This window comes from Primulina tabacum, chromosome 3 (genome assembly GCF_025594145.1).
Source record: "Primulina tabacum isolate GXHZ01 chromosome 3, ASM2559414v2, whole genome shotgun sequence".
In the NCBI taxonomy this organism is placed as follows: Eukaryota; Viridiplantae; Streptophyta; class Magnoliopsida; order Lamiales; family Gesneriaceae; genus Primulina; species Primulina tabacum.
The window spans coordinates 16,917,910-16,940,991 of record NC_134552.1 but is presented as its reverse complement, the minus strand read 5'-3'; the positions used below and the strand labels follow the sequence as shown (position 1 = coordinate 16,940,991).

The window sequence follows — 23,082 nt, the reverse complement described above, 5'->3', positions numbered from 1 at the left end:
GCAATTTCCACCAGTCTATCTCCAATAACTGCCAAGCAATTCTCATTTCTTAAAATTGCTCTTATCTTTATTTTTCACAGCATAAAATTGCTTCCATTGAACTTTTTTATCTCATATCCTGCTCGTCATTATGCATACAACAATTTAGTAGACTGGACAAAATAATTCCGCCTTAAATAAAAAATCTCAAAAAAAATATTTTCTGACGTGGAAGATCAGTCTAGGCTGCAACCACAGAGCATACTCAGAATTTTAAGAAATTTTAAACCAAGACTCTGATACCACTTGTTGGTCCCACGTGCGGTAATTTGAGATAATAAATATGAAAATAAAGAATAAACTGGAAACCGAGATTTACGTGGAAAACCCCTAAAAATTATTAGGGTAAAAACCATGGGCAAGATGAAAAGAATTTGTAACGCCCCGAAAATTTAAGAGTCCACGCGAACCACATGCATACAATTATTAAATTCCTTGTGTATTTTAATTAATTGTTTTAATTGCATTAATTAATTATGTTGTGCATTCTGCATGTTTAAAACATATTTTTCTACATGGTCGCATTAAAATGTATTTTTAAAAGGTTATTCGAGTTGCGATCGAGGAACGGAGACCGAGGGCTGAAAAATAGAAAATATTTTTATTAAATAATTGTTTTTTTATTTTTTAAAATATGGGTGATGCTTTGTCTTATTTTTGAAAATATGGGGTTTTTGCAGTGATTTTATACGTCGGGACGTAATTTTTATCGGTGTTGGTTTTTCAACAAAAATGCAAACGTTTTGGCAACCCGGCTAATAAATTCACAAACTTATTTAAGCAAAATTATTTTTAATATTTTAATTAATCACTAATGAGCTTAAATGGGTCTAATTATATGCTTAATGGGCCTAAGCCTAATTAGTAATTAATTAACTATAAAATATATTAAAAACCCTTCCCCACACTCAACTCACGCCCCACACTCATTAAAAATTCAGAAAACTCTCCCCCACCCCAACACACGACACACACATCTACAATAACTGAAGGGAAAAACCGAGAGTTTTGCAAGGAAAAGTCTAGCCAAGGTCTTGCCCCATTCTTCGCAAATCGTCAACGTTTATTCGTGCGTTTAAAACGCAAAGGACACGCCTATTCTTTCCTTCAAAACATCATCAGATCATAGTATTTGTTTATGCATGAATTTTAAGGAAAAACACAGCACACAAGTTAAATTTTCGTAACTACATGCTTATGTGTTCTAAATTGGTGTTTTTAATTTCCAAAACCATGTTTTATATGTGTTAAAGGGGCTGCCATGATCAGGACAGGTTTAGACATTGTTTTACATGAGTTTAGAGTCCTAAAATAAGCCACAAACAATGCACAAAACCGAACACGCAAAGCTGGAAGCTAGGTTGCTGTCTTATGGAGTCTAGGTTCGTTTTTCTGTTCTTCATGGTCCGGCTGGGCTTTGGCTTGGTCCAGGGGCTAGCCAGGGTCATGGGGGAGTCAAGGGAAGAGTCCTAGCCATGCTAGGACTCGAGCTAAGGGGCTTGGGAGGAGTCCTTGACAGCAAGGACTCCTACCCGAGAGATGCTAGGGAGGGGCGCGCAGGTTCTGTGTTTTACGCAGGCTTGTGGGCTCGGTCCAGGGGGCCTGGGCTGGGTTTGAGTGAGTCATTAGGGTCCTAGGAGGGTGCTTAAGGGCCTGGGCAGGGGCTGTGGCGGCTGGTTCAAGAAAACGTGAGGGAAGCACTTTGGAGGCAGCATGTGCGCAGCTGGGTTTTCTGATTTAGGTGCTTCGCTGCTGGGTGTTGGAGCTTGGGGTTGGTCTGGGTATGAGCTGGGCATGGTCCAGGGAGGGTTAGTGCCGTGAGGGGTCGAGTGGTTAGGGCTTGGAGGTGTCCTAGTTGACAAGGGAACCTAATACACCAAGGATACTAACTGACGCACACATGCAGAATAATGGGGTCTAGTTTCAGCAGGTTCTGAGCGAGCATAGGCTGGTTTTTCGGGCTGAGCTTGCACAGTAGGGTCCTTAGATGGGTTGGCTAAGTTTTGGCTCAAGGTGGCTCGGGCGTGGCTCGGGTAAATTAGAAGATGGCTCGGTATGTTCGATAAGGTGTCAAAAACGAAAATTAAAAGGCAAAAATTGAAACCATGGGTCCACGGGTGTGGCTCATGACTTGGAAGGGTAGAATAAATAATAAAAATGTTATGTTTAAAATTTGGGATCAAAATAACGAGTTTTGGATTTATTCGGGATTTAATCGCCGCACGAAACGCTAATTAACGAGTTAATTGAAACACTTAGTTCTAAGCTTTATAAAATTATGGAAAATTATATTTAAGCTTAAATAATTATTAAAAGTCTAAGTTTTCAATTTGGGAATTTTATATTAAGGTTTGGATTAATTCGGGATTAAAACGCATTAATACGTCACATTTAAAGATTAATTTAAAAGTCATCGAATTAGGCTAAATAAAAATATGAGAAAATTTATGTAGGCTTAAATAATTATTTGGGACATGTTAGAGTCAATGAAATTAAGAAAATATCAAAAACGAGAAATTATACGTCCAGGGGTAAAATGGTCTTTTTACACCTAGAAATTAGTAAACGTCATGGCAGTGTCCTGAATGCTGTTTTATGTGCTAATATGATTATTTTCAATGATTATGAATGTTTATATGTTAATATGTCAATTTTAAATGTTTATAGGATTTTTAAAGATGTTAATATGTTTAAATGTTTTATGATTTAATATGTTAAAACGTTTATTTTAAATGTTTATGATTTAAATATTTATTTTGAACGTTTACTGATGTTAAAATGTTTATTTTGAAATGTTTATGGCTTTTTATGATTTTTATACGTTAAAACGTTTATTTTAAATGTTTACGGATTTTTAATCTGTTAAAAATGTTTATTTTAAAATGTTTATGGATATTTATGATTTTAATATGTTAAATTATGATTTTTAAATGTTATGAATTTTAAGGTTAAATTGGACATTTAAAAGATACGTTGCATGCTTGGTTTCAAAATAAAAATGATATTATGCATGTTTTTATTAAGTGATGACAACGTGTTAAAGGACGTGAAGGGATTGTGACTACTAAATATGTTGGAAATATCGTGAAGGTTATTGTAAGGACCGTGTATCGTATTATCGTAAATCTTATATGATTATCGATAATTCAAGAATTTGATATGTGATTATACATTTGATGTATATTATGACAATGAAATTGAGAAAATGAATATTGAATATGAATTGACCTCGTAAGAGCTCGAGTGGAGAGGCCGGACGCCAATTTAGTACAAACATAAATATTTGTACAGAACGTGTGGCGCCCGGGCGGTAGAAAGTGACCGCCCGAGCGCCAGGGTATATGACAATTGTGTTCGGGCAGAGCACTTCGCGCCCGAGCTGTAGTTTATGACCGCCCGAGCGCGAAGCAAGGGGCATTTGGACAGAACATGCCGCGCCCGAGCGGTAGTTTGTGACCGCCCGAGCGCGGTACTAGTGAAAGCCGGGGGCAGAATGTCTCGCGCTCGGGCGCGAGAATTCTACCGCCCGAGCGCGAGAGGGATGAGGATAAGAATGAGAATTTTGTTCTTTCTTTCTTCATTTCTTATACGATAACTTCGAGGGAATTCGAGAGATTTCGAAATTCTTTCTTCCAAATCGACTTCGAAACACTGTCTAAACGCGAAACAAATTATATATTTGTGATCGTCGCGTCGAGAGCTTCTGACTGAGGTAATTTTCTTCTAGTTCCAGCAGTTCTAAATATCAAAGTGCTGGAATAGCATGTATTTGAAGTTGAATTTCTGATATGTAGTAGAATAACCGACAAGAAACTTGTATTCAAAGTCGGAATTTGATTTGATATGAATTTTTGAAGTTTCAAATGATATTTGAAACTCATATTAATGATTTTGGAGTATGTTATTGATTGGAATGAGTATGTTATTGATGTAGATAAAGTGTAATATCAATATCTTCAGGCTACATCAACTGGAAACGAAGAATTGAGGTATGTTGCGACCGGATAACATACGACAGGTATCTGTATTATATGATATATGTCGGATTGATTTGATTGATTGGAATGAGATTATGTGTCTATATGCCTTATTTGTTGATTGATGTGGCATACATGACATTGAGATTGAGATATCGATGTATAAAATAAATGTTTTGTTAACACACATCATTTTATGCATACATCGATACATGACATGCACATTGAGCTATGATCCTTGGATACCTTGATATGATTGGATTGGATTCCGGGGTTTGTGAACACAATCGCTATGCCGGTATTATATGACCCGTAAAGCATAGACATCTGTGGCCCCATATGATTGGATATGAGATTTGGGATTTGATGGCGCTTTGCCGACGCTATCATACGAGTATCCCATATTGGCCGGTGTGCCAGCTCGAGCATTGATTTGATAGCGATTCGATTGATTCTGACATGTGCTCAGTGGATGGGCATTTGACCTGATACCTCCATGACATACATGCATTGCATACCATATATCATTGTTTAGATATATGTGGTATATATGATTGGTTGTTCCATACGGAGCTTTGTTCACCCCCAAGGGGGGCTGTTGTTGTCTTTGTGTGTGGACAATGGCAGGTACTCCAGGATATCAGGAGACCGGAGAGGGTACTTCTAGAGGGAGCCACAGCTTGGGCTGAGGTTTTATGTTTTGTCTTGTTCCCAGTATATATTTATATGTATCTATATACCGGGGCATGTCCCGAGGATATGAGTTGTTTGTATATGAGTGGTTATGAATTGGTGTTGGCATGTTTATGATATGAGATTAAATACTATTTTTAGTATTTAAATTATAGAATAAATATTTCGGGCTCATTGTAAAGAAATTTTAAACTCGTTTTCCGCTGTAATTAGTTAACCCTAATCAGATTGCATTGTAATAACGATTAGGAGCTAAGGGCCCCACACAGAGTGGTATCAGAGCATAGCTGGGAATGCTCGATTGAGTTTTGTGTACACTTGAATAGGCACAAATGAATTGTGCGCTTGTGTTTGAATTATTTGTATTACTTGCTCCTACTTGATTTGATTCGAGTAAGTATCTGATGAGATTGATGATATGAGATGATGAGATTATGAAATTGTGATATTCATCTTTTGATTTGTAGATGGATCCCACAAATGAAACTGCGAGTAGCGGTACTGATGGGATTGTTGGGCAATTTGAAGGATTGTCCATGGATGTAGTGATGGCTCGATTCCAGGATCTGAAACCACCGAGGTTCTTTGGCACTGAGAGTGCTGAAAGAGCTGAGGCTTGGCTAAAGGATATCGAGCACCTGTTTAATATTGTTGAGTATTCTAAGGCTCGGAGACTGAAACTTGCTTTGTATCAGCTGAAAGACCGAGCTAAATCTTGGTGGGAAGCCGCTGAGATTGGACTGAAGGAAGCCGGGATTGAAGTCACATGGGATGTCTTCAAGGCCCAGTTTTTGGAGCAGTATTCTCCTCCATATTATTATACTGCACAGGAGAATGAATTTAATAATCTGCAGCAGGGAACGATGTCTGTTGCAGAGTATGCTTCGAAGTTTTCTACTTTACTGAAGTATGCACCTCACGTAGCTGGGAATGCGAGGGCAAAATATAACAGATTTGTGAATGGATTGCATCCTGCTATATATACTTATATTGTTTCTGGATTGCCTACCAGCTACGCAGAGGCAGTTGAACGAGCCAAGGCAGCCGAGGCTGGACTTAGGCGAGGAGGTCCACAGTATACTCCTCCACCTTAAGTGTCAGCTCAGCAGCCTGCCCTGCGTCCCAGAAGCAGGAAAGATTATTTTGTCTGAGCAAGTTGTGCATAATTGTGTATTGATATATGAGGACAATGTGATATTCTTGAATTTGATTGTCCTCCCAATGCACGACTTTGATTGTATTGTTGGCATGGATATCTTGATGACGAATCGAGCTACTGTTGATTGTTGTCATGAAGTGGTTCGATTTCGACCGATTGATGGACCCAAGTGGAATTTTTATAGCAAGGGTTCCCAAGCCAAAATTCCATTGGTATCTTCCTTGGAAATGTCCCGATTGTTGACTAGCGGAGATGAAGGTTATCTTATCTACGCTATTGATATTTCGAAGAAGGAGTCTTCTTTATCTGAGATTCCTGTTGCGAAAGAATTCCCGGATGTATTTCCCGATGAGATTCCTGATTTTCCTCCTCATCGAGAAGTTGAGTTTAGTATTGATCTTGTACCGGGAACTGCGCATATTTCGAAAGCTCCTTATCGCATGGCACCATTAGAATTGAAAGAATTGAAAGAACAATTACAAGATCTTCTCGATAAGGGATATATTCGATCGAGTGTATCACCTTGGGGAGCTCCAGTTTTATTTGTTCGAAAGAAAGATGGTACGATGCGAATGTGTATTGATTATAGGCAATTGAATCGGGCTACTGTGAAAAACAAGTACCCACTTCCTCGTATTGATGATTTGTTTGATCAGCTTCAAGGTACTTCTGTATACTCGAAGATTGATCTTCGTTCTGGGTATCATCAAGTACGAGTTCGAGACGAAGATGTGCCCAAAACTGCTTTTCGTACGAGGTATGGCCACTATGAATTTCTGGTTATGCCTTTCGGTCTTACGAATGCTCCTGCTATTTTTATGGACTTAATGAATCGTGTCTTCCGAGATTATCTGGACCGATTCGTTATTGTATTTATCGATGATATTCTTGTATATTCGAAATCGAGAAAGGAGCATGCTGAACATTTAAGACTGGTACTTCAAACTCTTCGTACTAGTCATTTATATGCCAAATTGTCCAAATGTGAATTTTGGATGGACAGAGTGGTATTTTTGGGCCACGTCATTTCAAGACATGGCATATCTGTTGATCCTGCTAAAGTCGAAGCTGTATTGAATTGGCCGAGACCTACGAATGTTCCTGAGATCCGTAGCTTCATGGGTTTGGCTGGATATTATCGTCGTTTTATTGAAGGATTTTCGAAAATAGCTAAACCTATTACTCAACTGACACAGAAGAATCAGCGATTCATTTGGTCAGATGAATGTGAAGCTAGTTTTCTTGAATTGAAGACGAGATTGACCACAGCACCTGTGCTTACTATTCCCTCAGGTACCGGAGGATTTGTGGTATGTACAGATGCGTCTGGTAAAGGTTTGGGCTGTGTTTTGATGTAACATGGAAAAGTGGTTGCTTATGCATCTCGTCAATTGAAATCTCATGAAACACGTTATCCTGTTCATGATCTCGAATTGGCCGCCATTGTGGTTGCTCTGAAAATTTGGCGCCATTATTTATACGGAGAAAAGTTTGTTATATATTCGGACCATAAGAGTCTGAAATATCTCTTTTCTCAATCTGATTTGAATATGAGGCAACGCAGGTGGATGGATCTCTTGAAGGACTTTGATTGTGAGATTCAATATCACCCTGGATCGGTGAATGTTACTGCAGATGCCCTTAGTCGGAAAGTTTATGATTCTGTTTTAACTTCTGTTTGTGTCGCCAAGGTACATGAGGATATTTGTACTTCTGGCGGGACTTTTCACTCGAATTGGAATTCTGTTACTGTCTCAGCATTGCAAATTGAGCCGAATTTGATATCGAAGATACGAAAGGCCCAACGAAGCGATGCTCAGATCCAAAAGTCGAAAGAACTGGTATCGGCAGGACATCAATCTGGATTCCAGATTTCTTCTGATGGTTCTTTACGACTTAATGGTCGGCTGGTAGTCCCTAATGATTCTGATTTGAAATCTGTTCTTCTTCGTGAAGCACATTGTAGCAAATACAGTATTCACCCTGGAGGTCGAAAGATGTATTTGACATTGAGACCTCAATTCTGGTGGAAACATATGAAGAAGGACATTGCTGAGTTTATTTCGAAATGTCTTGTCTGCCAGCAAGTAAAAGCCGAGAGAATGAAACCGGGAGGATTGCTCCATAGTCTTGAAATCCCGAAATGGAATTGGGAACATATCGCTATGGATTTTGTGACTTATTTACCTCGTTCGCCCAAGGGCTGTGATGCTATTTGGGTTATTATTGATCGGCTTTCGAAATCTGCGCATTTTATTCCATATGAACGGACTTATCCTTATAAGAGAATGGCCCGTTTATACATTGAGAATGTTGTGAGACTGCATGGTGTGCCAGTCTCGATTGTATCTAATCGTGATCCCAGATTTGCTTCTAAATTCTGGGGTAGTTTTCAGGAAGCGATGGGTACGCGTTTGGCTATGAGTACTGGTTATCATCCTCAAACTGATGGCCAGACCGAGCGTACGATTCAGACTCTAGAGAATATGTTGCGTGCGATTGTGATGGACTTCAGAATGGGATGGCAAGATGCCTTACCATTGGTCGAATTTTCTTATAATAATAGCTTTCAGACGAGTATCGGTATGGCACCGTTTGAAGCTCTATATGGGAGACGCTGTAGATCACCGTTATTCTAGGATGAAATTGGTGAGAGACAATTGACTGGACCTGAAATGATACAGGAAATGAACGATAAGGTTCAGTTGATTCGGCAGCGGATGAAAGCTGCTCAGGATCGTCAAACGAGTTATGCGAATAAACGAAGACGACCCTTGGAATTCCAGAAAGGTGACAGAGTGTTTTTGAAAATATCTCCCTTTAGAGGTACGGTTCGATTTGGTATGCGAGGGAAGTTATCTCCTTCGATATGTTGGTCCATACGAGATTCTTGATCGAGTTGGTGATCTTGCGTATCGATTGGCATTGCCACCAGCTCTATCTACTATTCATGATGTGTTTCATGTTTCTATGCTGAGGAAATATGAACCCGATCCATCACATGTACTTGCACCTGACGAGGTTAAACTGGATCCTTCTCTTTCCTATGTCGAACAACCTGTTCGTATTACTGGATCGAAAGGAAAAGATATTGAGAAATAAATCGATTCCTTTAGTACGAGTGCAATGGACACGGCATGGTGTTGAAGATTCGACGTGAGAATTGGAAAGCAAAATGCGAGAATCATATCCGCATTTATTTGATGCTAGTCCATCTGTTCCATTGTATTCGATGTATTCTGATCCTCTTACTGATTTTAGCTTTGATATGTACTATAACTGGTGACATATGTATGTTTGCCAATGTTATGTATATAAGATGTTTGAGATTTCGAGGACGAAATCTTTTAAGAGGGGGAGAAATGTAAGGACCGTGTATCGTATTATCGTAAATCTTATATGATTATCGATAATTCAGGAATTTGATATGTGATTATACATTTGATGTATATTATGACAATGAAATTGAGAAAATGAATATTGAATATGAATTGACCTTGTAAGAGCTCGAGTGGAGAGGCCGGACGCCAATTTAGTACAAACATAAATATTTGTACAGAACGTGTGGCGCCCGGGCGGTAGAAAGTGACCGCCCGAGCGCCAGGGTATATGACAATTGTGTTCGGGCAGAGCACTTCGCGCCCGAGGGTAGTTTATGACCGCCCGAGCGCGAAGCAAGGGGCATTTGGACAGAACATGCCGCGCCGAGCGGTAGTTTGTGACCGCCCGAGCGCGGTACTACTGAAAGCCGGGGGCAGAATGTCTCGCGCTCGGGCGCGAGAATTCTACCGCCCGAGCGCGAGAGGGATGAGGATAAGAATGAGAATTTTGTTCTTTCTTTCTTCATTTCTTATACGATAACTTCGAGGGAATTCGAGAGATTTCGAAATTCTTTCTTCCAAATCGACTTCGAAACGCTGTCTAAACGCGAAACAAATTATATATTTGTGATCGTCGCGTCGAGAGCTTCTGACTGAGGTAATTTTCTTCTAGTTCCAGCAGTTCTAAATATCAAAGTGCTGGAATAGCATGTATTTGAAGTTGAATTTTTGATATGTAGTAGAATAACCGACAAGAAACTTGTATTCAAAGTCGGGATTGAATTATGATATGAATTTGATTTGATATGAATTTTTGAAGTTTCAAATGATATTTGAAACTCATATTAATGATTTTGGAGTATGTTATTGATTGGAATGAGTATGTTATTGATGTAGATAAAGTGTAATATCAATATCTTCAGGCTACATCAACTGGAAACGAAGAATTGAGGTATGTTGCGACCGGGTAACATACGACAGGTATCTGTATTATATGATATATGTCGGATTGATTGGAATGAGATTATGTGTCTATATGCCTTATTTGTTGATTGATGTGGCATACATGACATTGAGATTGAGATATCGATGTATAAAATAAATGTTTTGTTAACACACATCATTTTATGCATACATCGATACATGACATGCACATTGAGCTATGATCCTTGGATACCTTGATATGATTGGATTGGATTCCGGGGTTTGTGAACACAATCGCTATGCCGGTATTATATGACCCGTAAAGCATAGACAACTGTGGCCCCATATGATTGGATATGAGATTTGGGATTTGATGGCGCTTTGCCGACGCTATCATACGAGTATCCCATATTGGCCGGTGTGCCAGCTCGAGCATTGATTTGATAGCGATTCGATTGATTCTGACATGTGCTCAGTGGATGGGCATTTGACCTGATACCTCCACGGACATACATGCATTGCATACCATATATCATTGTTTAGATATATGTGGTATATATGATTGGTTGTTCCATACGGAGCTTTGTTCACCCCCAAGGGGGGCTGTTGTTGTCTTTGTGTGTGGACAATGGCAGGTACTCCAGGATATCAGGAGACCGGAGAGGGTACTTCTGGAGGGAGCCACAGCTTGGGCTGAGGTTTTATGTTTTGTCTTGTTCCCAGTATATATTTATATGTATCTATATACCGGGGCATGTCCCGAGGATATGAGTTGTTTGTATATGAGTGGTTATGAATTGGTGTTGGCATGTTTATGATATGAGATTAAATACTATTTTTAGTATTTAAATTATAGAAGAAATATTTCGGGCTCATTGTAAAGAAATTTTAAACTCGTTTTCCTCTGTAATTAGTTAACCCTAATCAGATTGCATTGTAATAACGATTAGGAGCTAAGGGCCCCACAGTTATGGTCCCAGTGGGAGCCCGACGATCGTGTTTCCTTGGATACGGATACGAATACGAATACGTGATACGAATACGAATATGTTAATACGTTGGCCAAGGCCCAGTTGACGGGTGAGAGTGTCGCTGGTGTCCCCGCCGCCCAGTACTGTGGTTTTTTTTAGATGGATCCATCACCCAATACGATCAAGAATACGAGTCACAATCACGATCTGAATTCAACAAACACGAACATGAACATGAATACGAATATGAATATGGATACGAATATGGATATGCATATGAATACGAATATGAATATGGGTATGTTTATGTTTTTATGAAAATATTTTTATGCATCATGAAAATGTTTACGAAAATGTTATGTTTTAAGTTTATGCATCTTCATGAAAACGATATCTTAAGTACAAGTATTTTTCACTGTTATATGTTAACTGTATTACGTATTACTTGTTATCAAGGATATGACGTGTTGAGTCTTCAGACTCACTAGGTGTGATTGATGCAGGTGATTATGATAATGTTAATGGAGGTCTTGATGGTTGATCTGACTGGACTGGAGGTGCACATAACCCGAGGACCGACGCTAGTTTTCCGCACTAGCTATGATTCATGATTTTAAGTTATGTTAAAGATGTTTTTACGACTTTTATTTATGTTATGAGAGATTTTTGAGAGGTTATAGTATGGGCTATACTTTTCAAATAATGTTTTTGGGTTGATAGAATAGTTGGTTGTTTACTTTTAAAATGGTTCCAAAATATTTTATGATTCGGCCGGATGCTATGTGAGGTTTGGAAAAAAAAAATTTAGTACTTTTTAAGAAAACGATTAAGCAGACGTTTCAGAATTCCACTATAATATTTTTATGGTGTACGACTTCACTCTCTGTGTTTCCAAAGAGAACACACTATCTTAATACAGGAGAACAAAACACCTCACAAATATTATAGAACTAAGCACTCGAATGCTTAGAATTATGAAGGAATGCATTTATTTATAGATGCAATTCATCGTCTGAACGCATCCTTCCGTTTCAAAATTCTTTCCGGCCATTCTGACAATCATTTAAAATGTGCGTCAACTTATTTTGACTCATTTAATGCACAATTACCGACATCTAGGCCCCAACAAAGATCAGGTCCAAGGATTGAAGGCACAGTTGCTAGAGAATTTGATATGAAGGACTTAGGACCAGCAAACAAGATTCTAGAAATGCAAGTTCATCGAGATAGAAGTAACAGAAAGATTTGGCTTTCCCAAAAAAATTATTTGAAGAAAGTCTTGCAACGCTTCAACATGCAAGATAGCAAACTAATCTCGGCCCCTCTTCCCTGTTAACTTCAAGTTATCCTCCAAGATGTGTCCTAGCAGTGAAGCAGAGAGGATGAATATGTCTCGAGTACCATATGCATCAGCAGTGGGAAGTTTGATGTTCGTCATGATCTGTACAAGACCGGACATTGCTCAAGCAGTGAGAGCAGTTAGTCGTTGTATGGCGAATCGTGGACGAGAGCATTGGAGCATTGTCAAGAGGATAATTAGATACATTAAGGGTACCTCAAATGCTGCATTATGTTATGGATGATCAAATTTTACACTCAGGGGCTATGTTGATTCAGATTAATCAGGTGATCCTAAGATAAGAGGAAATCTACTACTGGTTATGTGTTTACACTTGCAGGAGGAGCTGTAAGCTGGGTTTCAAAAATGCAGACAGTTGTGGCGTTATCTACAACAGAGACAGAATACATGACAGTTACTCAAGCTTGCAAGGAGGCAATATGAATTAAAATGTCATTGGAGGAGTTCACACACAAACAAGAGAATGTTCTTTTGTTTTGTGACAGTCACAGCGCCTTGCATATCGCAAGAAATCCAGCTTTTCATTCTAGGACGAAACACGTTGGAGTTCAATTTCACTTTGTGCAGGAAGTATTAGAAAAAGGAAGCGTGGATATGCAGAAGATCCATATCAAAGATATCATAGCTGATTTTTTGACCAAACTAGTGAACATTGAAAAGTTTGAGTGGTGTAGATACTCATGTGGCCTAGCAGAAACATAAGCAGCAGGTAATGGCATGATTGAAATGATGTGTTTGATTATGAATCAAATCTCCAAGTGAGAGAAATGTCGGCAATTGTGCATTAAATGAGTCAAAATAAGTCGACGCACATTTTAAATGATTGTCAGAATGGCCGAAAAAAATTTTGAAACAGAAGGATGCGTTCAGACGATGAATTGCATCTATAAATAGATGCATTCATTCATAATTCAATTATCCCTTCTTCGAATTTTCTTTCATCTTATAAACATTTGAGTGTTTAGTTCTATAATATTTGAGGTGTTTTGTTCTCTTGTATTAAGAGAGTGTGTTCTCTTTGGAAATACAGTGAGTGACTTGTACACCATAAAAGTATTATAGTGTAATTCTTTTCATCTTGCACGTGATTTTTACCCTAATAATTTTTGGGGGTTTTTCAAGTAAATCTCGGTGTCCAGTTTATTCTTTATTTTCACATTTATTATCTCAAATTACCGCAAGTGATACCAACAAATATCAACGAGGAAATAATAAATTTCTTGTATATTTATATTAACTCGTGCTTATGAAAATGAGTAGCTTTATTCTTTAGAGAGGACATTCTTGGTTGTAGGCATTATGAAATTTTGGGGTCCTCTGTAAGTAGGGGTGGGCATTTATTTTCGGGAATCGGGTACTACCCGATCCCGATCGGGTATCGGTAAAATACCGGAATCCGAACCCGAAAATTATTTTCGGGAATCGGGTATGCCGGGTGCCCGATACCCGAAAATAATTTTCGGGTTCGGATTCGGGTTTTACCGATACCCGATCGGGTATCGGGTACTCGAAAATTTAAAAAAAAATTATGAGTCTATCCGTCTATTCATTTAAAAAATACATGTATTTTTTTGTGGCTGGTCATAACCCGATATAATAACAAATAATTAATTATAAAATGATATAATGCATGATATTTTGTGAAATGTGAAAAGTACATGTGTTTTTTTAATTTGCTAGTCATAATATGATATAATGACTAGCCATAACTCGATATAATGACGTGGTTTTTGGTGAAATGTGAAAAAAAATATATATTTTTTCAAAAAAATAAAAAATAAAAATTTAATTTTTTTTCCGGGTACCCGAAAATCCCATGATCGGGTTGGTGTCGGGCAGTAAAATTCACTTACCCGACTTGTCGGGTACCCGTAATTTCGGATACCCGAACCCGAAAACCCGACCCGCGCCCACCCCTATGACTAAGTTTATACAGGTTCATGAGCTTTTGCAATTAGAACACGAAAAGCATACCATCACAAATACCAAAAAGGATAGCTTCGGAATTAAACTGACCAAATAAAATCTTGAGAAACAAAAAGCATACTTGATAAATTAAAAATTAACTGAATAGGAATCAATATTGGAAACACCTCAATTTCCAGTGATGAATTGCTCAAGAGTTCTTGAAATCTCCTACTAAATGCTTCATTCACCAGAGCAACTTCATCATTGCCAACACTCTTCATGGACGGAAATTTCGAAACATCGATCTTTATTTCACCAAAGGGCTTTCTGCTGTACCAGTGTTTCACACACCATGATCCTGGAAAGGCGAAAAAAGCGTCTGTCGAACCACGAGCTTTTTCATGAATGTATGGCTTTCCAGGGAAAGTATCATGAGCTTTCATGGCCAATTTTGCAGCTTTCTGGATAAGCTCTTCGCTTAGCCCTATGTTTTCTCCGAGCTTCCCTCCCGCCATCTTTTGTGCCGTGGTTCTGTTTTTAAATCTGCTACTGGTTATTTATTTATTGCTTGCTTTCTGGTGTAATTCTTGTTTTCAGAGACAGAATGAGTTGATCAAGTTTTGGTTTATACATGATTAGAGTCGTGTGGAATGTGTATGCCTCATTGACTTGAGTGTTTCTTGACTTGGCTGTGGAAGGAAGGCTTGGAAAGAGATACGAAATCTGTGGAATTTAGAAAGTATCATTATATCATTGAGACTACTTTCCCCAACCAATTATTTATATTTTATATTATATTATTGACAAAAAAATTAGAGAGCAGCTGCTGTTTAAATTTCTTGGCATTTTTTTAACGATATTTTTTAAAATGCAGTCTTCTTTAACAATTGCTGTAATATTAAAATTTATGATTTAAAATAACTTCTTTGGTACATCATCTTTTAATTATTGATAATATATCGTAATTTTTAGAACACCTTGTGTTGAAATCAGAAATCACGAGTAGGTAAGAAGAAGACGGAAGAGAAATGTGGGGAAGTTTCTGGTTATTCCATTGAACTGAGAAGGAAAAATCTTTCTGGAAAAATTCCAAAATACCACTATACAACTACCTTGTATTTATACTAAAGTCTACAGGACTAAAATACAAGAATGGAAAACACGCTTCTAACTATTGATGAATTTACTCAACTTTAACACTCCCCCTCAAGTTTGGTATATATTCAACATACCAAGCTTGGACAATAAATAGCAGTGCTGTCCTTTTCCTAGAGCCTTTGTAAAAGCATCCGCTACTTGCTTGTTCGTCGAAACGTAACTCGTCTTTATGAGTTTTTCTTGAATCTTTTCTCTTACCAAATGACAATCTATTTCTATATGTTTTGTCCTTTCATGGTATAACGGATTTGCGGCAATTTGCATTGCTGCCTTGCTATCACAGTGAAGTGTTATTGGAAGATCAAGCTGCACTCCCATATCTTTCAGTATGCCAACGATCCACATAACCTCGCTCGTTGTTGTAGCCATGGCTCTGTATTCCGCTTCTGCTGAGGATCTAGATATAGTAGTTTGTTTCTTTGTTTTCCATGACACTAAGGACTCCCCAAATTTGATGCAATATCATGTAATAGATTTTCTACTCATTGGACAGGTTGCCCAATCGGAATCACAGTAGGCATCAAGCACAAATGATTTTTTCGATGACAAGAGAATTCCTAGTCCTGGTGCCCCTTTCAAATATTTCAAAACTCTGATGGCTGCATCCATGTGAGATTTCTTGGGTTTACTCATGAACTGACTCAGTGCTTGAACAGCAAAGCATATGTCTGGCCTTGTAATGGTTAAATACAGCAATCTTCCCACTAATCTTCTATACTCTCCTGGATTATTCAATACTTCATCAACGGATTCATCTTGTTTGGCACTGTCATCATACTCTTTTGTGGTTAATCTCAGATAATTGTTCCATGGGTGTATCAACAACCTTAGCTCCTGATAATCCCGAATCAGATATTAATTCCATTGCATATTTTCTTTGGTTCAAGCAGATCCCTCTCTTAGAACGAGCCACCTCTATTCCAAGAAAGTACTTTAATTCTCCCAAATCTTTGATATGAATTTCTGCATGCAAGTGCCTTTTTAGCGCTTGAATTGACTCTTCATGATTCCCTGAAATGACAATATCATCTACATATACCAATAACAAGGTAATGAAAGAGTCATCTTTCTTGACAAATAGCGAATGGTCATGTTTTGATTGGCTGAAACCAGAACACTTCATAATGGATGCAAATTTCATATTCCATTGTCTTGAGGCTTGTTTAAGCCCATACAAGGATTTGAGTAATCGACGCACATATGTCTCCCCCTGATTTCCAAATCCTTGGGGAAGAGCCATGTAAATTTCTTCCTCAAGATCACCTTGTAAAAAGGCATTGGTGACATCCATTTGGTACAAAGGCCATTGCAACATAGCAGCGACGCTTAAAAGGCAGCGGACCGTGCCAATCTTAGCCACAGGAGAGAAGGTATCATGATAGTCAATCCCGGGGAGTTGAGTGTAACCTTTAGCAACAAGGCGGGCCTTAAATCTGTCCACACTCCCATTAGGGTGATACTTGACTTTGTAAACCCATTTATTGCCAATGACAGATTTTCCAGGAGGCAAGGGGACAAGTTCCCAAGTATTATTTGCCTCCAATGCAGCAATTTCAGCGTCCATAGCTGATTGCCAACGAGGATCACCAACTGCTTCATGGTAAGTACTAGGTTCTTTAATATGTGAAATGGAAGTTAAAAAGGCTTGGAAGGATGAAGAAAGATGGGAGTAAGATATGTAATTGGCAATAGGATGCATTGAAGCAGAAGGGGATCGAATGGAGGGGCAGGCATAGTCACGTGTCCAAATGGGTGGTCGAGACAGCCGAGAAGAATGCCTAGGCTGAGGAGCTGATGATGGGATAAGTGAGGAAGGACTAGCACCAGAATGAGAAGGGGACTGATGAGGGGAAGAGGGACGAACAGGAGCAGGGTCATCAAGAAAAGATTGGGGAAGGAAAACATGGGTTTGAGGCACTTGTTGAGAGAAAGGAAAAATTGTTTCATGAAAAGAAACATCTCTAGAAATGAAGATTTTATCGCTAGTGAGATCAAGAAGTTTGTACCCTTTTTGAGTGTTTGAATAACCGAGAAGAACGCATTTTGTAGCCCGAGGAGCAAATTTATGAACTCGAGGAAGGATGGAAGCATAGCATAAACATCCAAAAACACGAAGGTGTGAGTAAGAAGGGGGCGATGAAATAACAGCTCAAAAGGTGTTTTATTAGAGAGAAGAGGAGTGGGTATGCAGGTTGATCAAATGCACAGCAGTAAGGATGCAATCACCCCAAAATTTGGAAGGCATTGAAGCTTGAAATTTGAGGGCCCTGGCAATGTCCAGAATATGTCTGTGTTTGCGCTCAACCACCCCATTTTGTTGGGGTGTATAGGCACAAGAACTTTGGTGGATGATGCCCAAGGAGGTAATAAACGAGGTACATTGAGTGTTGAAGAATTCAGTGCCATTATCAGTTCGAATGATTTGAATGGGTGTAGAGAATTGGGTCCGTATGAGAGCCACGAAGGCTTTAAGCATGGAAAGCGTATCTAGTTTGGAATGCATCAAATAAACCCAAGTTGCTCGTGTAAAATCATCCACAATGGTGAGAAAATATCTCTCACCATTGTATGTTGTAGAATGAAATGGACCCCATAAATCCATGTGAACTATCTGGAAGGGATGTGTGGTAGCAGTGGATGTACTTTGAGGAAAACATAGCCTAGTTTGTTTCGATTGGGGACAGATATCACAATGCGAGAATGTGAACTCATGTGACAGAAAGGGTAACAATTTCATTCTTGATAAGGAAATATGACCAAGCCGTTGGTGCCAAGTATATTCATTTACAAGAGCAGAGTTTGCAACTAAGGTATTACAATGAGAATCAAAAGAACGTGGAGGAAAAGGAGAAGATCTAACATCTCTGAAATCAAAACAGGAAGTGTCTAAATGATAGAGGCCATTCTTCACTTTACCAGTCCCCATTATCTTCCCAGTGCATAGGTCCTGAAAAAAACAGAAGGTGGGATGAAAAGTGATGAAACATTGATGGTCTTTGGTAAATTTGGATACTGACAACAGTTTAAAGTGGAAGCTAGGCACATAGAGCACATTATGTAGTGCAATTGTGGGAGTAATGTTCACTGAACCTAATTGTGTGACTCTAGTCTTATTACCATTAGGCAGTTGGACAATCCCATTGGACCCAGCACAAGAGACAACATTATATAGGTGGGCATCTCGTCCAACCATGTGATCATTAGCTCCTGTATCAACAATCCAATCTGAGCATAGAGACGGATGAAAAGTACCTGCCATATTTGCGGAGGGGAGCACAGAGGCAGTAGGACTTGTTTCCTTGTCCAGCAGCTTCAAAATAATAGCATATTGCTCTGGTGTGAAGCTGAACTCAGGTACACATTTCGGAGTTGCTGCTTCATTCTCCAAAACGGTCATGTTAGCTGTATTTCTTCTCGGTTTTCCCTTCTCTTGATGCAGGTCTCTGTTAGGATTGTAGCCAAATCCTCTCCCCTGCATTCTAGGGAATCGATGGCCTTCTGGATAGCCTACTAACTTGTAGCAAGTTGCTTTGGTATGCCCAGACATGTTACAGTGATCACAATGCAAGGGATATTTCTTTTTCTTGTCTTGAGATGCATAAAAGGCTGCATTAGGAGCTTCACCGAGGATAGAACCCATATTGAGCATCCCTCTACGAGATTCTTCTTGTGAGATAAGAGCAAATGCTTGCCCAACCGATGGTAATGGATTCATCATTAGAATTTGACTCCTGACGTGCACATAACTTTCATTTAGCCCCATGAGAAATTGGAGAAGCTTATGCTGTTGATCATGTTCTAAGTATTTCTTGGCTGATTCACAAGAACATGAAGGCAGAACCACAAGTGAGGAGTACTCGTCCCATAATCATCGTAAGCTCGAATAATATGTAGATATAGTGTTTTGCCCTTGCGTAAACTTCCCAATCTCTCGGTGCAGATAAAAATTCTAGAACCATTGACTTTGTCAAAACGTTCCTTTAGATCCGCCCATACTACCATTGCATCGGTAGAGTAGACAATTCCACTGAAGATTTCCTTCGAAACACTATTCATAATCCAAGACAGAACTATTGCATTGCATCTTTCCCACTGCATCAGTGTATTCGAGCTCGATTCAGGTCTACGACAGCTCCCATCAACGAATGCTAACTTGTTCTTAGCTCGCAGTGCTATAATCATGGCGCGACTCCAAATTCCATAATTTTCGCCTCCAATCAATTGCTCAGAGATTAAGTTGATACCTGGTGTGTCGGATGGAAGAATATACAGTGGATCAGATATCTCAAACACCGCTGTGGGAATTCCGGAAGCAGAAGCCATGGATGCGATCAAAAATTCAGAATGCGATCGAAATTATGCAATCGAGTTTACACAATTTAAGTGTGTAATCAGATCCGCGGATCAGAAGGAATGCATAGCTCTGATACCATGTTGAAATCAGAAATCACGAGTAGGGAAAGAAGAAGACGGAAGAGAAATGTGGGGAAGTTTCCGGTTATTCCATTGAACTGAGAAGGAAAAATCTTTCTGGAAAAATCCAAAATACCACTATACAACTACCTTGTATTTATACTAAAGCCTACAGGACTAAAATACAAGAATGGAAAACACGCTTCTAACTATTAATGAATTTACTCAACTTTAACACCTTGGCTCCAAACAAAACAAGTAACGCAGCTGAATTTGGAGCATAGAAATCTGTAAAAGCTTACTCAAGTAATAGATTAGGATTGTCTCCTTGAATGGAAAGGGCCTGTTTCAATCAAAATGTTCCTTAACAATCTGTTGACAAAGAAGGAATCGAGTTTCACGTGAATCTTGTCTTGAATCTTGTCTTTCGTTTGTCACGCTTCATCTTTGCTTGAGCACATATTTATGCATGAATATGCATCAACGGATGGGACTTTAGACATTCTTTTCCTTGTTTGAATCTCAGGTGCTTGGGCGGCCAATGACAACGAGCGAAGATGTGTCGTTCACGTGATCATGCTTTAATGCTGGGATGAGTAAAGAATCAAAGGGCTGAAAGTATATATAATGCAACATGCGCTGTAATTACAGTAAAGAATAAAAATGAAGTACAAAATCTTCAGAAATTCACCGATCTAATAACATGGTGTTGGGACTATTCTGAAAATATCTAGCTGATCTTCTAAAATGATCCCTCAGCCACTATTAGAAATCATCCTCTGAATCGCTTGAACTGGTTCCATGCTTTTGTGACATCAAATATGCTTGCAAGTTTTGAAATCTCATAGGAGACCTTGGTGTAGGTGATGATGGAGGCGATGAACGTGTGGTCATTGCCTTCTTTGTTTGCAGTTTCTTTGTGATTTCAGCACAAACTTGATCGACCATAACCAAGAAATCCTTTACAATGACAAATAATTGAAGCGGATTTGTTCCTTTGTCTTTAGAAGCTCCGGCTTGAAAATAAACCGTTGTTTTCAACACGAGCTCCATTATTCTTGTTTCTTCCTCTCTCACCACTTTAAGCTCTTCCTCACAATCCTCTAAAAACACTTTCATTTCCTTTAAGAATCCTCCTGATTCATCCCTGCAGTGTGCCAAAAGTTGTTTGTTTTCTTCAACTTTGGAGGTAAGAATCGAACGCATGTTGATGAAGTTTTCGTGGTCTATTGTGGCTGCTTTCTTGAAATTAACAAACCCAGCACTCAAGTTTCCTACTATTGATAATCCTGCCATTAGATTCTCCCCATCTCTGTCTTCTCTTGAATTCTTGGAATCTGATTCATGATCGGAGCTGTCTCCTTTACTTTTCCTACTGATCAGATGTCGTTTACCTTCAGAACGCATAACTTGTTCAACTACAAAGTGCAAAAGAGTAGTCTTTCCATCTGAGCTTTTCACATCGGATAATCTTCGAAGGGCACTTAAATTGAATCCCTGAGCATTTCCTCTAGCAGTTCCCGCATTCATTCGGTTGCCAGCCTTGAGAATGGCTTCAAGGAGTTTGAAGAAAATCCCTCCAGTTCTCAACTCCTTACATCCTAATTCAAGAGTCTGCAGAGACTCCTTGAGATGCAGTATATCGGAATCATAGGATGACCTGAAAAGCATGGCGTTGAAACGAAGAAATGCAGATGGAACAGGTTTCAAGATGTGATATAGGAAAGACTCCGCATTAGCTAGTTTTGTGGGGTTTCCATCAAATTGAAGGATTTTGGTTATTTCATCTCTTGTCGGGCAAATCTTGGTTAGTTTTTCAAGGGTATCCGGGTTCAGTCCTCGGCCATCCAATAGAGAATCTATGATTTCTTGGCGAGATATTGCTAGAGACTTGAGAACAATTGCTGTATTCTGGGATTTTCTAGGATCAAGCAGGAAAATTTGAGCTGATGTTACGGTGTTAGAACCGGCTTTACTCATTGTTCTGTTACTTTTATCATCTGATTTCTGGCTGGTGGTTGTGTAACCAAAGAGTGATTCTATGAGGTCATCATCAAATCTGATAAAATTGCACAGAATCTTTTAAATTTCAATAAATATTGTTCGTGTAATAATAAAGCAGAAGAACGAATCAAGAAACACTTAACCTGAAAGATCCATCATTGATTTCATTCCAGACCATTGAATGATCCACATTAGCAGTAACCTTGTCCCAGTGTAATGGTTTCAGTTTCTTTTGAACCCCTCCATTTTCTTGTTTTATGGATGAAGTTTTACCTATCACATGACTGCTTCCCGTTTCTTTTGGGGGAACTGGTGGTTTATGTTGTGCAATTTGGCCCTTTCTGTTTGCTGGTGGAGGTGGTGGCACAGGTTTTAACTTTGGTGGACCTGGTGGTACTGGTGGTGGCTTAAGGTATCCCTTTTTAGGTAGAAGTGGCAGGGGTGGCGGAGCAGGTGGCGCCAGCTGTGGTGGTGGCGGTGGTGATGGAGGTGGTGGTGGTGGAGAGCTTGGTCTCATTCTTGGTGTTTGAGGTGGAAGTGGAGCCTGTGGCTGTGTTGGTGGGGTTGCTGGTGGAGGGATTGGCCCCATTATTGTCGGTGGTGTTGGAAACGGCGGCTGTGTTGTATTTTCATATTTTGAAACGGGGCCTGATGCAACCAATTCAGATGCTACAGGTAAACTATTCGAACTCACTCGAATTGTACTAGTCACTGTAAAATCATATCCACTTCTTGTTTCTTGAAGCAATGGGACTTCCTGAATTGGCTCACATGTATTAGCCTTATCCCCTCTACTCTCCAATCTTTTAAATTCCTCATCTAAAGGGTTACACCAAACCTTTGAGAAACAACCCGTAAAATGCCCCTCTTCAAGTCTCCGTAAATACAGCACATCCAATCCTTCTTCATCAAGTATAACTCCTTTCAATGCTCTACCATGCTGCCTAAATTCTATGGACGGCAAACCAATGGTGGCCTCTCTTCGAAAACTAGAGCCCATTTTATTTTTCTCGGTTCGTCGAGTTATCATGAATCTATACACGACGTAGGCTAGTATACCAGCTAGTATTAGACTAATAGCTGCTGTGATTACTACTGCTTGAACGACTGTCTTTGTGGCCATACTTATCTAAAATACTGAACTTCAGCTTTTTGT

General features: G+C 39.2%; 2 protein-coding genes and 1 long non-coding RNA gene across 3 annotated transcripts in view; 1 reads left to right on the top strand and 2 right to left on the bottom strand.

Annotated features, from left to right (window-relative positions):
* LOC142540863 (protein EDS1L-like) overlaps positions 1–15,043 on the bottom strand; it is a 20,161-nt gene extending 5,118 nt beyond the window's left edge. Inside the window, 1 exon segment of the mRNA XM_075647291.1 lies at positions 14,537–15,043. Coding sequence (XP_075503406.1) covers positions 14,537–14,866 — 330 coding nt within the window. The 5' untranslated portion in view covers positions 14,867–15,043.
* Positions 1–20,634, top strand: part of LOC142540864 (uncharacterized) — a 23,829-nt gene extending 3,195 nt beyond the window's left edge. Inside the window, exon 3 of the long non-coding RNA XR_012819170.1 lies at positions 20,449–20,634. This is a non-coding gene — a long non-coding RNA (uncharacterized LOC142540864). The remainder of the gene's footprint in view (positions 1–20,448) is intronic.
* LOC142540862 (formin-like protein 8) lies at positions 20,477–23,082 on the bottom strand. Its single transcript, XM_075647290.1, has 2 exons — positions 22,070–23,082; positions 20,477–21,981 (listed from the first exon to the last, which is right to left on the bottom strand). Exons 1-2 carry the CDS (start codon positions 23,047–23,049, stop codon positions 20,688–20,690), a joined length of 2,274 nt encoding a protein of 757 aa, XP_075503405.1. The 5' UTR covers positions 23,050–23,082; the 3' UTR covers positions 20,477–20,687.